The 18330-nt window shown below is 35.4% G+C and overlaps 1 protein-coding gene across 1 annotated transcript; it reads left to right on the forward strand.

Annotated features, from left to right (window-relative positions):
- Positions 1–7333: 7333 nt before the first annotated feature.
- LOC128996376 (dicarboxylate carrier SLC25A8-like) lies at positions 7334–17837 on the forward strand. Its single transcript, XM_054421674.1, has 7 exons — positions 7334–7492; positions 10151–10272; positions 10937–11046; positions 12744–12959; positions 13879–14019; positions 15028–15169; positions 16869–17837. Exons 1-7 carry the CDS (start codon positions 7355–7357, stop codon positions 16996–16998), a joined length of 999 nt encoding a protein of 332 aa, XP_054277649.1. The 5' UTR covers positions 7334–7354; the 3' UTR covers positions 16999–17837.
- The last annotated feature ends 493 nt before the right edge of the window (positions 17838–18330 follow it).

Raw genomic sequence — 18330 nt, forward strand, 5'->3', positions numbered from 1 at the left:
TTTGTCGTTGAATGGAGTTTTAAATCGATTTGCACCACTTGACCTTAAAAGCTTTGGTGTTTCTTGACATAAAATGCTCTTTCCCTGGAGGGAAAAATATGCTCATTCTGTCGTAGGGGGCATTGCATGCATTTTAGGAACTGAGAAGTATGTTTTCGAGTTGCTTGAATAATAAATCGGTGGAATTTCAATTCATAAGAGTTCACATGTATAAAACATTTTTAACTTTGCTTAATCTTGTTACTGTATAATGATTGTTGTTGTAGTGAACTGTTTAACATAACCTCTAGCCTTCACGAATCATAATCAGGACTTGGAAATGTTATACATAGGCCTCATTTCTAAACTGCACATTTCCCCATATAACATTATTTATATTAGATATTTTTTCTCTTTGTCCGTTATTAGAAGAGTCATGATAGGTTTTATCAATCAACAATATACTTCCTATTTTGGAACAAGGCAGTTTTCGACAGCAGCCAAATTATCTAAACGTCTATTTTTATTCCCTTCTTTAGGGAAAATTGTGTCATGATGAGGCATGATGAAGCATGACTCGTGTTATTTAAGAACAATAAATTTCCCAACTTCTACAAAGTATAATTTAGTAAATAGTATATTTGGTAGGTTTTATCATTGTTGTCGATAGTTGGGTTAAGTCCAATCCAATTACGTTTAACAACACGATGGTGAAGTGACTTGAAATTCCACTCCATCGACAAGTAAATTGAAATTCCACTCCATCGACAAGTAAATTGAAATTCTACTCCATCGACAAGTAAATTGAAATTCCAATTATTACCTATACGCATTTTTTATTGAACTTATTGATCAAAACATCAAGTTTTCTCCATTAGTATCATATTAGACCCAGGTTTAATTTTTTTACAGTTGAGTAGGTCGAAATTCAAACTCAAAGATATAGCCTAAGCCAATGTTTAATCTGCTGTTTGCTTAGCTTATTTCCCTTCCTTTCCAATCAATGTAGTAGACCATCTGTGGTACTGTAGCATTGTAGCCTACTACGCTACATATTCTACATCATGTTAAATTAAACCTAGACAGAAATAACATAATATTCAGTTCTAATGATAAAGGTTTTTTACAAACACTCTCCGGAAAATTAGTATTTTACTAAAATCTGCTTCTATTCTATTCTTGTGTTGTTTGTTGTATATGTTGTTAATCCTTGTCTCAAAGGTACCGATGGAATTTGTTGGGAATCCTTTGAACTAATTGGTTTTTGAATTATTATACTTTATTTTATTTGCTGAGTAGTTATAGTGCTGTGCTTGCCTAGCATTCAAAAGGTCGCCAGTTCGATCCACTAAAAACTGTATAGCTCGTTGATGGCTCGAAACTGGACCCAGCTATCCTTGATCATTGGGCTTTAAAGAAATTATCCTGGCTAATGAAACAGCTGATCTTAGTTAGTAACAAAGCTACACAGATCATCTACATCTAACAACACTCCACACTCATCCATCACATATATTTGGGTTCAAATACGCACCTCATTGATAATGACCTGGGTATTGTAAAAATAAACGTTTGATGCGAAATTAAATCCCAACAATTCTACAAATATTTCACACACAGTCATCATAGTTAATCGATCTATAAAATAAAATCTTAAGATGCATTACACCATTGACTATACACCTCTACTCTACATGTATAGGTGTATTTATAGTCAATGGTACCCTATAGGATTCAGTGTATAGATAGAGGTGAGTCAATCACGATACTACAGTATTATCCTTTCAAACAAATTCGATACAACGCTTCACAGTTGAAGGTAACCAAGTAAAAACACCCGTTACGAAATTACCCATAGTGCAATTTCTTTGTGTAGGTATCAAGCCGGAGCAGACAAAGCACAGGTGAATGCAGTTGGCATTGCTGTCGTCAACAATGGCTGACTATGCAGTCAGTTGCATCACTGCCAAGTGTTTTGTCTGAATTAAACGCTGGACTGATTGACCTGTTTATTGACAGTCACATTTCAAAGTCAATCAGAACAGTTCAAACCTATTGAATATGGAACTGCAAGGTTCAAGTTGTGTTTTGAATGTTTCTTCATTGTTTTGATTTGCATCAGCTGATGTTTAAAATACTTGTACATTGTCGTAAAAGGTTCGGCCTTATTCTTGGTTTGAGGAAAATATTCAAATAAAGTACCTTTCTTGACCGTACTTATTGAATTGCAATTACAAATCTATTTTTTTAGAGGTGTTGTGATTTTATTGGGCCACCCACCACTATCACGAGATCGTGTAAAGTATAGTCAATCTTTTACTTTCTCTGCAAATACCTTCTTGTAGATTTTATTTTCTTAAAAATATTTTTGACGAATTGTTCTTTTTTATTCATGGAAACCTTTCTTCTAAGTAATTCTAAGTAAGTAATGTGTGCCGGTATCCTACCATAAACATTACAGTGAACTCGATTCTTGAGAATACCAATCCAAATAAATCATTTCGAAACAGTCAAATCCTCGTGACAATTCATGTTATTAAGTTCTCAAACAAATCTCACAGACGATTTTGTGGATTTACAAAATATTTCACGTAGTTTTTTTACCTTTTGTGTTACCTAAGTAGGTACTAGTGTAACATCAACTCTGCTCCAGGTGCAACAATCAAGCATTGACTTTTTATACTTTGTATACTTATTATACTATCAGATGTCCATTTTGATATGTGTTTCATATAGTAACACTTCGAATTGTATCTGCTAAAATGGTTGTCTTTTCTTTTGTGGATAGTTGAAGTGTGTAACTCTTTCTTTACACACTAACACTAATGCCAGAAGACAATCAATAGTTATAGCCTATGTCCACAACACATGGTTCTAAAATGGTCTTCATATTTTGTCTGTGTAGCCTAGTGTCGCAGGCTTCGCAGGTTTGACTCACGTGACAGAAAAATAACAAGAAGTTGAATAAAAACACATTGAACTCACTTTGAAATCATACACGCTATTGGCTACTTAAATATTTTACTTCATCTCTTTCATATGACGAGTGTGATATTTGGTATAACACTTCGAACTCGACGACACACATTCAAACCAGCTGATTCGCATCTACATTAACATTTTCTGACGCAACTTGTGTAGTATTACCAGTTTTATTTCACCGTACCTTGTCTTGTTGGGACGGTGGAATGGAAGTGGATGACGAAACGCACGACCTTGTCGGGGCTTTCTTCCTGTTCTCTGCTGGCGTGCAGCGCCGGCTCGACCTTGTATAAGGGGTGTGGCAATATGCATGTAAACACTGACATGTAAACATTGTTTAATGCAACGTTACAAGTAAAACAACCATCTTCTTGTCAAACTGTTTGATTTCGTGGCATGGATATGTGGTTTACAAAACTCCCAACATTTTCACTCATACGGCAAATTTACTAAAAACCTCTGTCGTCACTGAATAAATAATCAGTCGATTGGTTATCTCCTGATGCATCATGGACTACCGTTGGCTTGGAATACTCCTAACTGCGTGGTGGTTGCACTCAACTCCATCATATGAAATGTTGAACTTTGTTGAACAAGATCTAAGATTCACCCATTATTCCGTTTACGCAACGTGATTGCAACGAGATTGGTGATTATTTTGTACAGTTGCTGTTGCATAGCATCTTAATTTCTCTCATGTATATGATTAATATAGTTTATGTATGAATGTTTATACTTCATGCATTACCAAACGGAACATCCGATCACCATAAGAAGTTTCCTTGGTTCCCATCACTGTTTTAGCTTCTTGTAGCCTATAATTTATTAGCTGTTGGGTGTTTTTTTAGGGTTAGGTTGAGGAGTAGGGGATAGAATCGCTTTCCCTCAAGCCGACTGAATTTCAAGGTATTCGTGGTTTGTGTCGTTTTTGTTACTCTCAGCGACATCAAGGTCCACGGGGAGTAAAGATGAAACGTTTCTGTTTCACCGGGGAATTTGTGTAGTTTATTTCCTGGTATTTATGGACTAGCGTTATTTTTAGTGCTCCTATAAAATATACCAACTGCGCAGACAAAAAAAATTAATAATCAGTTGATTTAATACCGTGTCCCAAAAAGAATGGATCAAATCTACAGTTTAATATACGTGTTACTGAGGTTCGTAGGAAAGTCAAGTATGGCTTATTTTAAAGCTGACATCTTTAAGTTTTTTTTTTGTATGATTCGACAAAAATCAGCTGTCCATTGTTGTGAGCACGCTTGAATTTTCAAAACATAAACAAACCTCTTACAGTTGCATTATGAATGTGCACAGCGTCTTGAGTGGTTCATTGAGACTAAATCAGTGGTTTAAGTAAAAAGAAGATTTCGCACTGTATACAATGTAAATCCATCATCCAGAAACAGTATGCAACGATGGTACAGGCAGTTTAAGGATTCTGGAAACATCGACCAGACGGATGAAACCTTCCCAGTTGGATTGGTCGCGGCGGTCCCTACCGGTGGCCTCCTAGATCTCCAGACATCACGCCTTGTGATTTTTTTGTTTAGGGATTGGTGAAAGATCAAGTGTATAACTTGCCGATCTCAAAATTAGATGAACATAAAGCAAAGATAAGGGAAGCCTTTGGAAAATATCCAATGAAATGCGACACAATGTGTGGTCTGAGGTTGAACACCGCCTTGACTTTCTCCGAGCGAACAACGGAGAACATGTAGAGGTTAGGCGGTGAAATCATGTTGGGAAAAACTTAGAATGTTAAGAAATAAAATGTATATAAAGTTAACTTTTTATCTTTAAGAATAAAGTGTTCATGTCAGTTTACTTTTGATCCATTCTTTTTGGGACACCCGGTATTTAGTTTTTGAATCTTTAACCCATTTTGGGATGTGATGTGACGTTCTGTTTCTTACTAGCCTTCAAATAGCACGGTCCTTGAAGGCTACTATACAGCGTTCTTTCAGTTCTTAAACTACTAAGAAGCCAATTAGAACTTATTTTCCAAACAAACCTGTCTTTTTGTTTCCAAACATGCAAACTCGGACACAAACCCCCGATATGGCCTCAGATAGGCCACGCGGAGTGTCTGCCCTCAGTCGGCCAAGTGCCAAGACAAACCTGACCCCGACTATAGCGTCTCTTGGCATCCCTCCATAGACCCTACCCTCCACCACCTCCCAGCGAAGTCCACAGCTTGCGCCACAGTTGGAGTCTGACCATCGCAAACTTTCCGCGACACCAAGGTCCGGGAAGTGAAGATGAAAAGTGTCTGTTTTGCCGGGCTAGTGTCGTCTACTTCCCGGTATTTTCGGACTAGCGTTTATAAATAGTGCTCTTGTTTTAGGTTGGTGGATATTTTTGAAGTGTTAGTGTTGTGAATTTGTTGTAAGAAGGATTTGTCACTGAAAATATGGATTTTTTATAAGAATATTTGGATAATGACGAATTTCAGTTCGACAGTTTATTTGGAAATAGAATTTTCTCATTTGGAAAAAGAATTTTCTCTCTTTGTGTTTGCATTGGTCGTACAAAATTTTTATTTGTTCAGTAATACCGGTACTACATTTTATGTACTTTGCAAGTATGTAAATAAGAATACTGTCGAATATTATTTTGCAATAAGGCCAGTAATTGTTGTTAAAACTCATATCAAAATGTTTAACCAAGGGAACTAAAAATTCTAGAAAGTTATAAAAAGTAGCATATAAATTAACTATATCTATTCTATAAATTAATCTGTATGAAAAATTAAAAGAAAAATCCTTGATTTTTTCAGGCAAAGTAAAAAAAAACACCACATGGGCCACATGGCTCTTTCTTACACTTAACCTGACATACATAAATATATAGAAATAGGAATACAATGGGATAGCTTGATCTAATTAAACATGTACATATAACAATTTAAAAGTACATAACTCAGAAAAAATAAAAAATAAAAACATGCAAATTATTAGAAAAAAAAAAAAACACATTTACACATTTATCTATCATGGAGTTATGAGAAAATTTCACAGGTGTAAAACACAATGCTATGAAACGATTGAATGTTTTTTCAATACCAATCTTCATTTTAGAAACAAATTTAAATACTCAACCGGGTTCAAAAATATTCCTTAAAAGTTTTAACATAAGAGACAAACAAGCTATTTCCTTGATACCCTAAAATATTCTTGGAGTTGGATGGATTTTGGCACACATCCCATGAGGTGTAGTGTATTTTGGTACTCATTAATTAAAAATAAAACAGATGAAATGTACAACGTCTTCCTTGTCTTTATTGACTATTAGGCTTGTAAATTTAACATTTAGTTATATGCTGATGATTAAACTACATTAAATGGTCCTGTGACATCCACCAAAATAACTCTCTCCCCTGCCTTCTATAAAATGCTAGGCCATGAATACACTACCAGGAAGAAGAAATTCCATTACATCGTTATGAATCGTTGTTACTAGTTCATAATGAAAAGGCAATAGTATAAGTTCTATAGAACCAATGGACAAGTGAACTGATGTAAAATACAGCAGTTTTATTTCTTATACAAAATCTTTTTAATGAATCTAATTAATTGTTGACTTGTAAACTCTGCTCTGCTCTTTTTGGAGCCATCAACGTCACAAAATGAGAAAGTACTTTATGAGATGCTCTTATGTGTTCTTTGAATGCTTACAGTGTTATGTGACGTAGAAGAATCCAACAGTCTATATGCATACTACCAGTCTGGGTGGGTTAAAACGTTGGCACCTTAAACAGCTAGACATCAGTAATAATTTGATGAGTCGCTGGCTCAGTTGGTAGCGCCACAGACTTTGGGTCTAAGGCAGCGATGTCGTGGGTTAAGATCCTGAAACCTGTCATTACTTTTTATCAGTACAATTAACCTTGTACTGTACAGGCCCACCCCTTGCTTTGCTGGATATGTTCCACTCACAGCTTCATATCCTGTTAACGGGCAAATGCAAGGTAAAAAAAGGCCACAAACCTAAAAAAAAACATCGGCACACTCTGTTGATGCAATTCAACTATTTTTGTTAAAGTTTAGAAACTGAAACTGGCAACAACTTAATCACAGGAATGGTCGGTAACGTCTATCCCAATCAAAAGTCATCTATAAAGTTCATCATGGTCGTCAGCATCCTTTCCAGACTTTACAACATTTTCTCCAAACACTGCCAATGAAATGTTTGATGTTACAGTCTGGTGTGGTGTGATCAGTGAGGATGGTTGTTAAGCCGTCAGTCACTATGTTACCTCAAGATGAGCTGCCGTTGGGTCTGAAGCCACAGGCAGCAGGAACGTCAGCATCCTTTGCAGACTTTACGACGTTCCCTCTAGACACTGCCAATGAAATGTTTGATGTTACAGTCTGGTGTGGTGTGATCAGTGAGGATGGTTGTTAAGCCGTCAGTCACTATGTTACCTCAAGATGAGCTGCCGTTGGGTCTGAAGCTACTGGCAGCAGGAACGTCAGCATCCTTTGCAGACTTTACGACGTTCCCTCTAGACACTGCCAAAGTGCGCTTACAGGTGAGACTATCAGTAAACAGGTTTTTACTCATTCAAAAACTCTAAATGTTCCTCCCCACTGGTAGAATAGATTATACAGAAGAACTTTTGAATTGTCTTTGCTTTGGGCCCTATTCTTCAACTGCATCTAAGTCTTTCATTTCAAGCTATAGCCCTTTCTGTATTCTCTAGTTCAAGTCCAGGTGCAGAAGAGGCTATTGTGTTTACTTTTCCTCTGGAATTCCACTCTAGAGCCTTCATTATATAATATAGCTGCCAGTTGGTTTTATTTTCTCTCAGTGTAGCTTTTTTTCTAATTTCACATTTGTTTAGCTACAGCATAGGTTTGCCATAAGTGCACACATGTAAAATTAACACACACACAATTAATGGGTACCAAAAATACAACACTAACATAACACAAAATACACCAACAATCAACAACAAGATACACCAACAACAGCACACACACAGCTAACATCACACACCAAAGCACAACACAACATCAACATTCAGATCAGAATGAAATTTCAAGAGAGAGGCCTTGGACTTTGTAATGACTCCGGCCACCTGTTTAGCTTTGTTTATAGCTCTTGCCTTGTGATAGGCCTACATTCAACCTTTCCTTATTTCCAAACCGATTGATCAAGGACTGATCCCATTTTTTAGCGAATTTCCCTATAGGGAAGTAGCTATTACCGTAGGTCTCATGGTAAGACCTAAGCCCGGGACCCATTTACTTTTTCATTTTGATGTCCCCAGAGGCCAAAAACACCATTCGTTAAAATTTGTATATATCTATATATATGTGTGTGTGTGTCCATCACGATAACTTGAGTCATTTTTGTCAGATTTTGATCAAATTTGGTTTGAAGGTGTAAGGCGGGATAAACTTGAATGAGTTCGCGAACCAGCATGATCGGACTATGGGAACGGGGGTTTATGGGGGGTTTTATGGGGTAAAAATAGGTTTTTCCCATTTTTGACCCTAAAAACACAAAATTTCACAATTTCTTTTTAAACCATTTTGTAGAGCTTAAAAAAACAAATAATTTAGTATATTGAAGCATTATTATGCGCCTAATTGTTACGGAGAAAATTGAAAAAATTGTAATTTTAAAATTCCCATGTTATTCTTATGGAGAATAAGTCAACTGTTGTAGTTTGCTTGTTTATGAACATATTTTGATAAAAGTTGGAAAATACATTAATTTCTTACTAAACCACAGTACCTTTTAATATTCTACATAAAAAAAACCTTTTTTTACCCTCCCTGTTGCAGCAAACCTAAGTACTCATTAAACTAATTCTGTTTAGATAGGGAATAAATGTGATATTTTTAAGGAGACATTTTAGTTTAGATCCAATCAGGCAAATGGAAATTCGCCAAGTCTGCAGGTTTGCTGCGGCGGGGGTATTTCTTTAGTCACTTACATTTTTTCTGTATAAAACATACCGTAGATTGTATAATTTTTCTGATAAACATATTTTTGAACTTGAGTTTTTGTGATAGCAAATTATTTGTTTTAGTTTTTCCTTGAACTTAAAAATGTAATTTAGGGTCACGTTAGTCATAGTGCGTGTCAGAAGCTAAGTTAAACATGCAAAAAAAAAATGTTGTAATTACCAACAAAATTATTTATTTTTATATAAAAAAATGTATTTTATTATAGTAGAACCTCGATAACAAGACTCTCATGGGAATTATTAAATGAGACTGGTTATCAAGGTTGACTTCTTATTGAGGTGGTCAAGGGTAAAATAAAGGGTAAAATAAATTCAAGGGCTGGGCAAATTACACTTGTTATCAAGGGTGACTTGTTATTGAGGGTCTCCTTATCGAGGTTCCACTGTAAAAAGTATATACCCTACCAAGAATATTTCTGATATTGATTCATCCACAATATTAGCTAAAGGCGAGCTACTGGTGCCAGTTTAAACTGTTAAAAACTACTGACCGCGATGAGAATCAAAGCAGTTTTGCAGAATTTATGGAATTCAAATAATGTAATTTAGAAATAAGGTGCTAAAACTTCTATTAGACTATTTTTGATTAATCCAACCTGTAATCAAACTAAAAAGTTTTATTTTGTTTCTATATGATAAATTTTAGTACATATTTTTCCCCCAACATGTCACGTAATAGAGATAGCTACAAAGCTCTTAACTCTCACTTATCATATTTGTAATGATCTTGTCAATGATGGTGTTAAGTCTGTCATTCGCTTATCAGCAGTGATTTATGTATGACTTTAAAGAATGGACTTTAATTTGGATTAAAAAATTGGCGTAAACAAGTTAATAGACTGGATAATCGAAAAGAAGATATTGAGTACCGGTATGTGTTCTTATGGAAGAGCTTATAAAAAAGTAATTTTAAATTTTATTGATGATGAGTAAAGAGATAAACCAATCACTAAATGCAGATTGCTCGATTTGCAGGTGAACGTGGCAGGAGAGAGTTCTAGTACCTCTCTTTCAGAAAGATAAAAATATTGGCATCAATAGGTACATAAATAGGTACTAATCACATTAAATAGTGTTCCGGCACTTCAGTTTTACAAATCAACCACTGACTAAATGTGTTAAAAGTTACTCGACAATGCTTGTACCTAGAGCTAATAAAAGTTCCTCAATTAATTAGTAAGTTTTCAATTTAAAAATATCGTACCTTTTCAGATCCAAGGGGAGGCCAAGACACTGACCAACGTAGGATCAAACATGGTGTCCGCCGCGACTCAGACCCAGTACCGAGGGTTGTTTGGGACCATCGCCACCATTGTTCGCACTGAGGGGCCACTGTAAGTGTACGAGTTTTATTTCAGATCAGACTTACGGAAAGGCTATGTAAACTTTTACACAAACTGTGTTATTGACATGCTTTCTTGACATAATAGATTTAGTCCCTTACAAACATTTCTCCCTGTATACACATTCGATTGTAGACACACTGCCTTTGTGCTGCCCCTTTATAGACATCTATCCTTATAAATATGCTGTATAGATTTACTCACTTATCATACTTCCTTATACACACCTCATAAACAGTAGGAAATACTTTTTATTAAAAAATTTCAAGCTTTAGTTACCTTCTTATGGACATGTTCTCTTATAGCTTCATTATACAAAATTATGCTCAATAAATTTGTCTTTCTTGTAAACATCAGATAAAGGTATACCTATTAGGTTAAAATTTATCTTGAGCAGATTAATTATACTGAAATTCTAGGATGTTACAAAACAAGTAAACATCTACTATACAGCAAAAAATTCCTTACCAACCTTTCATAAGCTTACTAAACATGATGCTATATTGATACACACAAGGCCCAAACAAACATCACAATGAATAATTATAATAATTACCTTTAAAGTCTTTAGAAGAGAGTGTTATATCAATGAACCAACTGAGAAGTAGTACTGTAAGTGGACAGTAGACCAATGCAGGGGGATGTTTTGTTGTAGAGGCCTGTTCAACGGACTTTCGGCCGGCCTTCAGCGACAGATGTGTTTCGCATCTGTTCGACTTGGCCTTTACGAAACAGTCCGGGACTTTTACACTGGCTTGGCCTACGGTAAATATCCTCCTGTAACAATGGTGATTTTTGTCAGACGTAATAATGATTTGTGATGTAGTAATACTGAATAGTTGGGTAAAGTGGTTATGCTCGCCGAGTAATCAGAAAGTAGGGAGCGCAAAAAACTCAAAACACACTGACACTAATGCGAATGGGGCTTCTTCAGCAATAAGTTCTAGGGAACAGATTGTCATAGGAACAAAGATATACATGGCAATCCATGTATGTTGGCCTCAATCCATTTTTTGCACCTATTCTTCGTACAACTTGGATGAGGGAACCTCAGCACAAATTGGGCATTTATAAGGGAAGGGGGGGCTTATATCCAAAGCAAAACAAATAATTCAATATCCTTTACTTTTCAAAGATTATTTTTGTTTAAAACAGTTATTAGAAAAAAGTGATTTACCTACCACCATCCCGCAGCTTACAATTATAATAAACTCAGCCTATTTTAAATCCATGTAAACTGTTTTGTCTCTTGTTTACATTCTTACTGTGGTAAACTATTGAACTGAAGGATCAGCTGTTAAATTACAATTGACATTAAACTGTTGAAAAGAAAGTTGGTCAGCCTCACTAAATATTTAAAAGCAAAATAAATCAACCACTAGGGAGCAAAAGTCCTAAAGGAAATTACCTTATTAGTTACCATTCGTCACCCTGCTAGAACTAAGCTTTAAAATGATACATATTAATCGTAAAAATCAGTTGAGTAGCTAAATAACATTCATGGCTAACAATTTAAAGAGATTCAAAATGATTCATAAAAGAAAATCAAAAGCACCTTTACAAGTAACATTGACCTTTTGATAAGACAATTTTGATAAAGAGTAGTTCGCATCCTCAAAAAGTAACCTTGATCAAAGATTAAATAATATCACCACAAAAATGTTACTAACAATAAGATATTGTTTTGATGAACTTTGAAGTGTATGCTCACTGATTCATTTGCCCTCTTTTTAAAGTAGACTTTGTAATGTTTATCATTGTGGTTTTGCTTCACAGTAAAGATTTCAAGATTTACCATATGTAAACAATAATCTGAATGCAAAGGACATTTTAAACTCATACTTAAGAGTGAGTGCTTTGTACTTAAGCTTTTAGTAATCAGCTTTAACATTATCAGTCAATTTGTTTCCTTTCTTTTTAGGTAAAAAAATGTATTATTTGACTACATTTTAATCCAGTCAATCCAGCAAACATAAAAAATTAGCATACCGGTAACTGAATGTTCATTTTATGTTTCAATGTTTCATTCAGTTACCCTAGGTACACATTTGAGCTGAATATGGATGAAGGGTATAGAATTTGAAGTGGGATGTGTGCTCTTTAGTCAGAACTGTAATTTATTAGAAGTCCAATGTTAAAAGGAGGGCTAAAGCCCAGTTTCAAGGAATCAAAAAACTGTTGACTTTTCTCATTGAACCAGCGACTTTAGTTTTTCAGGACTATATAACCTCTCAGTACCCAACTATCTAGCCAACTGAACATTTTTGCATTTGCTTTCTGCCTATCTTTACAACCGCACATCCAAGTATGTGATTTACTCACTTAAAATAAAAATACATAGTTAATGCATTAGAGACTAATTGAAAAAACAAAATTATTCCTACTTATCTAACCTGTATCAAGAATACAATATTGTAATTTAGACTTCTTGAAAAATCACTAAAAAAGTATTGACTTTTCAGGCAACTCAAAAGATACAGGTTTGAACCTGGTGGTGCGTATCGCAGCAGGCAGCACGACAGGGTGTTTAGCAGTGTTGATAGCGCAGCCGACGGACGTGGTCAAGGTTAGGTTCCAAGCCCAGTTGCGAGCGGCTGGCACAGCGGCTAGATACACCAGTACCATGGAGGCTTACAGAACCATTGCGGTCACGGAGGGAGCCCGCGGACTCTGGAAAGGTAACTGAGAAAGTTACGGCTTGCATTGTACTTTCATGTAAAAAGGCAAACCTCTTGTAAATATCGAGACTGATTACTATTAACGTAAACATTGTAGATTTTATTTCTCAACAAAACGCCAATGTATAATATTGTGCAAATCAGCAGTTACACAGATACACCACCATATGACAAAATTTGCCATCCAACATTTTTTCATATCCACACTTATACTGTACAAGACAGTATAGGTATACTGTACAAAAGATGTCACCCAGAGCAAGAGAATCAAAATAACACCCTTGTTTGAATACCACTGGTCGCTAGAGGTTTCAGAAACAAACCTGAAAGAATCTGGTAGAATTTAAGTTGAATTGTTTGTACAAGGTGCGGAAAAAAACCGATCTATTTTCTGCAGCGCACTACAGGGACAGGTCGTTTGAGGGTGGTGGGGTTAGGCTCATTGGAAAGCCTACACAATGCCATTATCTGTAGTCATAGAGCAGTGGTCGCCTGAGATATGTGCGTTTGTTATAGAGTTAGTTTAAAAAGTAATAATTCATACATTGCAACTCAGCAGCATTTCCGTGCTCCTTTCAATTAGGGTGACATAATTTGTTGCATGTGATGTACTCTAGGCCCCCCGATACCTCAATCCTCAATCCCTTCCTTGCACCCCCCCCCCCTACAAACCTAAACCCTCTCCTAACTTTGGGTTCGAGCCCACCGGGCCCATTTATTATTGACTGATTATAACCAGTGACACTAAAATGCTTAATTATGATCTTATATTTTTCATTATAAGTGGAGATGTAGGCCTACCAAAACTGGAAGACTATTCATTAATTAAACTTATATTCATATAATATTGCCAACATGTAAAATGGGACAGTCAAGAAGTTACTTAATAAAAAGTGATAATTTGTTCCTATTTTTCCAGGTACATTTGCCAATTGTGGGCGTAACGCGATAGTGAACGTGTCAGAGATTGTTTGCTACGATATCATCAAAGAGACGATCATCAAGAACGGCCTCATGACAGACAACGTACCTTGCCACTTCACCTCTGCCTTGGCAGCTGGTTAGTGTTATCATTGACAACGGTATTATCATCTGTGTTAACCACTAAATTTACTTTTATATAAGCTGATGATGCAACCTTGACTATGGATGGAACTGCACATTCCATTTCCATGTTGAAGCTACAGATAGTTTTAGAATTAAAATGAAGGTAGTTTAATTGAGCCAAAGACAGACTGGGCTGATGTAAATTATTAATTTATGTCGCATACACCAACTTAACCAATCCCAAAATCTGAAAGGACAAACTTACACTCTAAAGTTGCATTGTTAATGTCACATCAACAATATTAGCAATATTTAAGGAGGAAAAAATACTTTTAGAATGATGAACAATCTGATATTTGTAACATCATTTCTGTGTATTACCAGCTGACTCCTTATCCAGAACTAATTGTTCATTCAAACAAAATCCAATTCGACAACTGATTTACATGTAATACAACTTTGTAACTTCCCTCCAAGCTATTGGTCTTTTGCATGGTGGAAGGAAAATACATAGGTGTGCTATTCCCCTCATATTCTGACGTCACTCGGATTGCAAACAAAAGATCACCTGATTGTAACTCTCAAATTAGTATGTATTTGTTTTGATTTTATTGTTATTGTTTTTTTTTTTTTCATTAAACACACATTATAAATTATAACATTTTTGAATGGTTTTGCTACGCATTACTTCCTTCCTTTAAGCTGGGTTTTCCTAGACGCGGAGTCGGCCAGCGGAGAGCGGACAACGGAGAGCGGAATTGAAATTAACATGGCATTCCGCTCCGCTGCTAGGAAAACAGTAACATTAAATTACCTAAGACAAGCTGAGTCCGCTCTCCGTTGTCCGCTCTCCGCTGGCCGACTCCGCGTCTAGGAAAACCCAGCTTTAAGAAAATGCAGAACACTTTTCTTACAAAGAAACCCTATGTAGTCCTGCACAGTAGGCCTAGTTAAATTGGAAACATTTTCCACCATATCATACCACAACATGTATGACTAAATCAATCCTACTAATGTTCAGGTTTCTGCACGACCTTCTTCGCGTCACCTGTGGATGTAGTCAAGACAAGGTTTATGAACTCCAAGCCGGGCACTTACACAGGAGCCATCAACTGTGCGGTCAGGATGTTTAGACAAGAGGGTTTCTCAGCATTCTACAAGGGGTGAGTGTCCTTTATCTGTAATCCTGGTTATACAACAGTTTTACTTTATTCAAAACTTTCCTATCAAAGTATCCCGCGTTGTGGAAATGATTCCTGTAGAATTATCCTTCTACTTGTGAAACTATCATTGTTGACAATGGAACTAGACATTCCATCTCTATTTTAAAGTTTCAGAATCAAAATGGACGTAGTTGAATTTATCCACTGACTGTTTAATGTAATGGTTTACAATACCTGCATATAGTAATCCTTTGTTGCAGTTTTTGGCAACTAGTTTCGGTTCTTCTGAACCATCAGGCCTCAAGGTGTCAGATAATCACTTCATTCGAAGGTCGTTAACAAACAGAGTCTAGATTTTACCTCAGCCCGGTCATGATCGATTATGTCAATGTCCCTTAGTGTTTTTCGTATTTTTGTAAACGTGTGTCTGTTCTGTGTTATCGTGTTTCGTATATGTTTTATTTATTGAACTCTGTTTGTTAACGACCTTCGAATGAAGTGATTACCTGACACCTTGAGGCCTGATGGTTCAGAAGAACCGAAACTAGTTGCCAAAAACAGCAACAAAGGATTATTATATGCAGGCATTGTAAACCATTATTAGCTATTTACATTACAAGTGTAGTAAGAGCGTTTTTACATCACGCAGGTGAATGTTGTGCAACGAGCGGAAGCGAGTTGCATAATTTACCTAAGAGATGTAAACACGCTCTTGCGCAACGTGTAACGTACAAGATTTTACCTGACCCGACAATATACATGGGTTTACGTACAATATTTTTCATTATCCATTTCACTCATCGTCTAACAGTAACGTTCTTTTACAAACAAAAGCTAGGTTAGGAAAATACTTTAAAGCATAACAATAACATTCAAGCGCACAGCTGATTTCTAGCGTTGAACGTCGATGGCTCCATAGAGGTATATTTTTTTAAGTTAAGCACTCAATGTTATTTAAATGGGTTTCATTACATCACCGAGTGAGTTTTTCTCAACTTTACATCACTCGAGAAGTAAGGAAGTTGTGTACATCACGCTTGGGATAGGGAAGTTTAACATGGCGGGTTAGGTAAAAGTATAATACAGTAATCCGGAGGCTAAACAACTATTTTAAAATGATGTTTGATGTAGGCTAAATTACTGAATGTTGAATATCCCAATTTTTTTAACCAAGTCAAACTCATAGGATGCCTTATTGTAAATAACTATTCAGGAGACTAATTGTAAGCTAGCATCTTTTATGTCACATTGACTATCTCAGGAACAAAAAACTAAGGGGAAAATAAAATTTATGTTGAAGCACACTTTTGAGCAGCTTATTTAACTACTATTTGGTCTTGTTTAATGGAATGTGATGACAGCTGGTCCATATAGATGGGCGTGTTCAAAAGAATCAATTGTGGGAAACTTACTCTTTAAATTAGGTCTATGCTTGTTTACGGTATTTGTACCAAACAAACCATACACTGTATTAATGCAATTTTTTTAAACTGGAAATTTTATATTCATAACCTATTCTCTAAAAAAGTCTACTCCAGGACGATATATCAGTATTATGTTTTGTGTTATTTTATTGTGTATAGAGCCCCTGAAGTATAATTTTCTCTTGTAAGCGCTAATGTAGCTGAACTTTATTCCTTTCCAAAATATTCTTTATCTATATTTTTTAATTTTTGTATGAAAATTTCGCTGATTTCAGATTTGTGCCTTCGTTCTGCCGTCTGGTCAGTTGGAATATAGTGATGTGGCTCACTTATGAACAAGTGAAGAAGTTTATGATTGAGAAGAACCAGGACTACAAGGACAGAGTCGCTCTTTTGTATCACTGAGATAAGGTTATGAATATCAATCACACCTGTTGACCATAAAACATCAATAATTGGACAACTGAATGAATGGACAAGTAAATGACAACTTCAGGGTTGTTTTTGAAATTGTTGCAGCATTGTCTATCATGCACTTGGTAACAAATAGGTTATCAGTATGGTTAGAAACATCCTGAAATCTTGTTTTAACTACCCATAGCAAACTGTTGCAATCATTTTTAAAACAATATGAACTCATCAGTAATTAAGAACTTTAGAGTACCGAGTTTTATTCACTGACGACAAAATATTTGGTTACTTTAACATCTTAAACTTATTTGATTCTACTAGTTAATATTTAAAATAACTGTACTTGAGGTTTTTCTGACCAATACGTAAATTATTTTTGTAAGATACACTCATAAATTTGCCTTCAAAGATCAAGTAACATTTATTATTCAGTATTCATTTAATCAAGTATGTTATCTTTTTTTTACATTGTATTATTTATTATTAAATTACTCATTATTGTAACCATTCAAAAGATTTTAATCTTTTTTTTTCAAAAGAAATATTTCATTATGCATTTTCATAAATTCAAAAAATATCCCATAACTCCATTATGTTTGTCTTTATATTAATTTTATTTATTTCCATAAAATTTTAGGAACTACAAAACTGTAAGGTTTGAAGTGTTTGTTGTATAATATTGTAATAGGTAATGTGATAACATTTGTGATATAGAAATAAGTCTTGACAATAAGAGTATTTTATGTATGCAAATGTGTAAAAATGTGAATATATGTTGTTTTTATTATTAAATGTTTATAGAGATTAAATGATTATATTTACTTCTCTATTAACTAGTCTTTTAATGGCCTTAACCATTTACTCCTTTAAACAATGTACTAGTCTTAGGGTCGTTTAGTGGTCACAGCTGGGCTTCAGTCTTGGTGTCCTTGGTTCAAATCCTGCCAATCACCAAAGGGTTTTATATATGTGATAATATTAATAAATAATACACCATAGTATATGATATAATATACCGTGGCCCAGCGGTTATGAGTCAAAGGCTGTAAAACAGTTTATCTACTAGTCAAAAAAGGTCTCTCACACGGAAAAAATTTCTGGAATAAAACTCCCAAAAAGCTATACCCAATACAATGGCTATCAAGAGTAACATAACCACACTTTCTTTCACTTACAAGTTACAATCATCAATAAAGCCGTGTTTACACACAGCCAGTAGGAAGGCACGTTACCTGCCTCTAGTGTATTTAAAATCACTTGAGACAGGTAACGTGCCCGCAACTGGCTTTGAGTAAAGGCACCTTAGAATTTAACTTAAACTAAACT

This window comes from Macrosteles quadrilineatus, unplaced genomic scaffold (genome assembly GCF_028750875.1).
Source record: "Macrosteles quadrilineatus isolate MER2022 unplaced genomic scaffold, UCM_ALF_1.0 Scaffold_6__1_contigs__length_79288215, whole genome shotgun sequence".
NCBI classification, from domain to species: Eukaryota; Metazoa; Arthropoda; class Insecta; order Hemiptera; family Cicadellidae; genus Macrosteles; species Macrosteles quadrilineatus.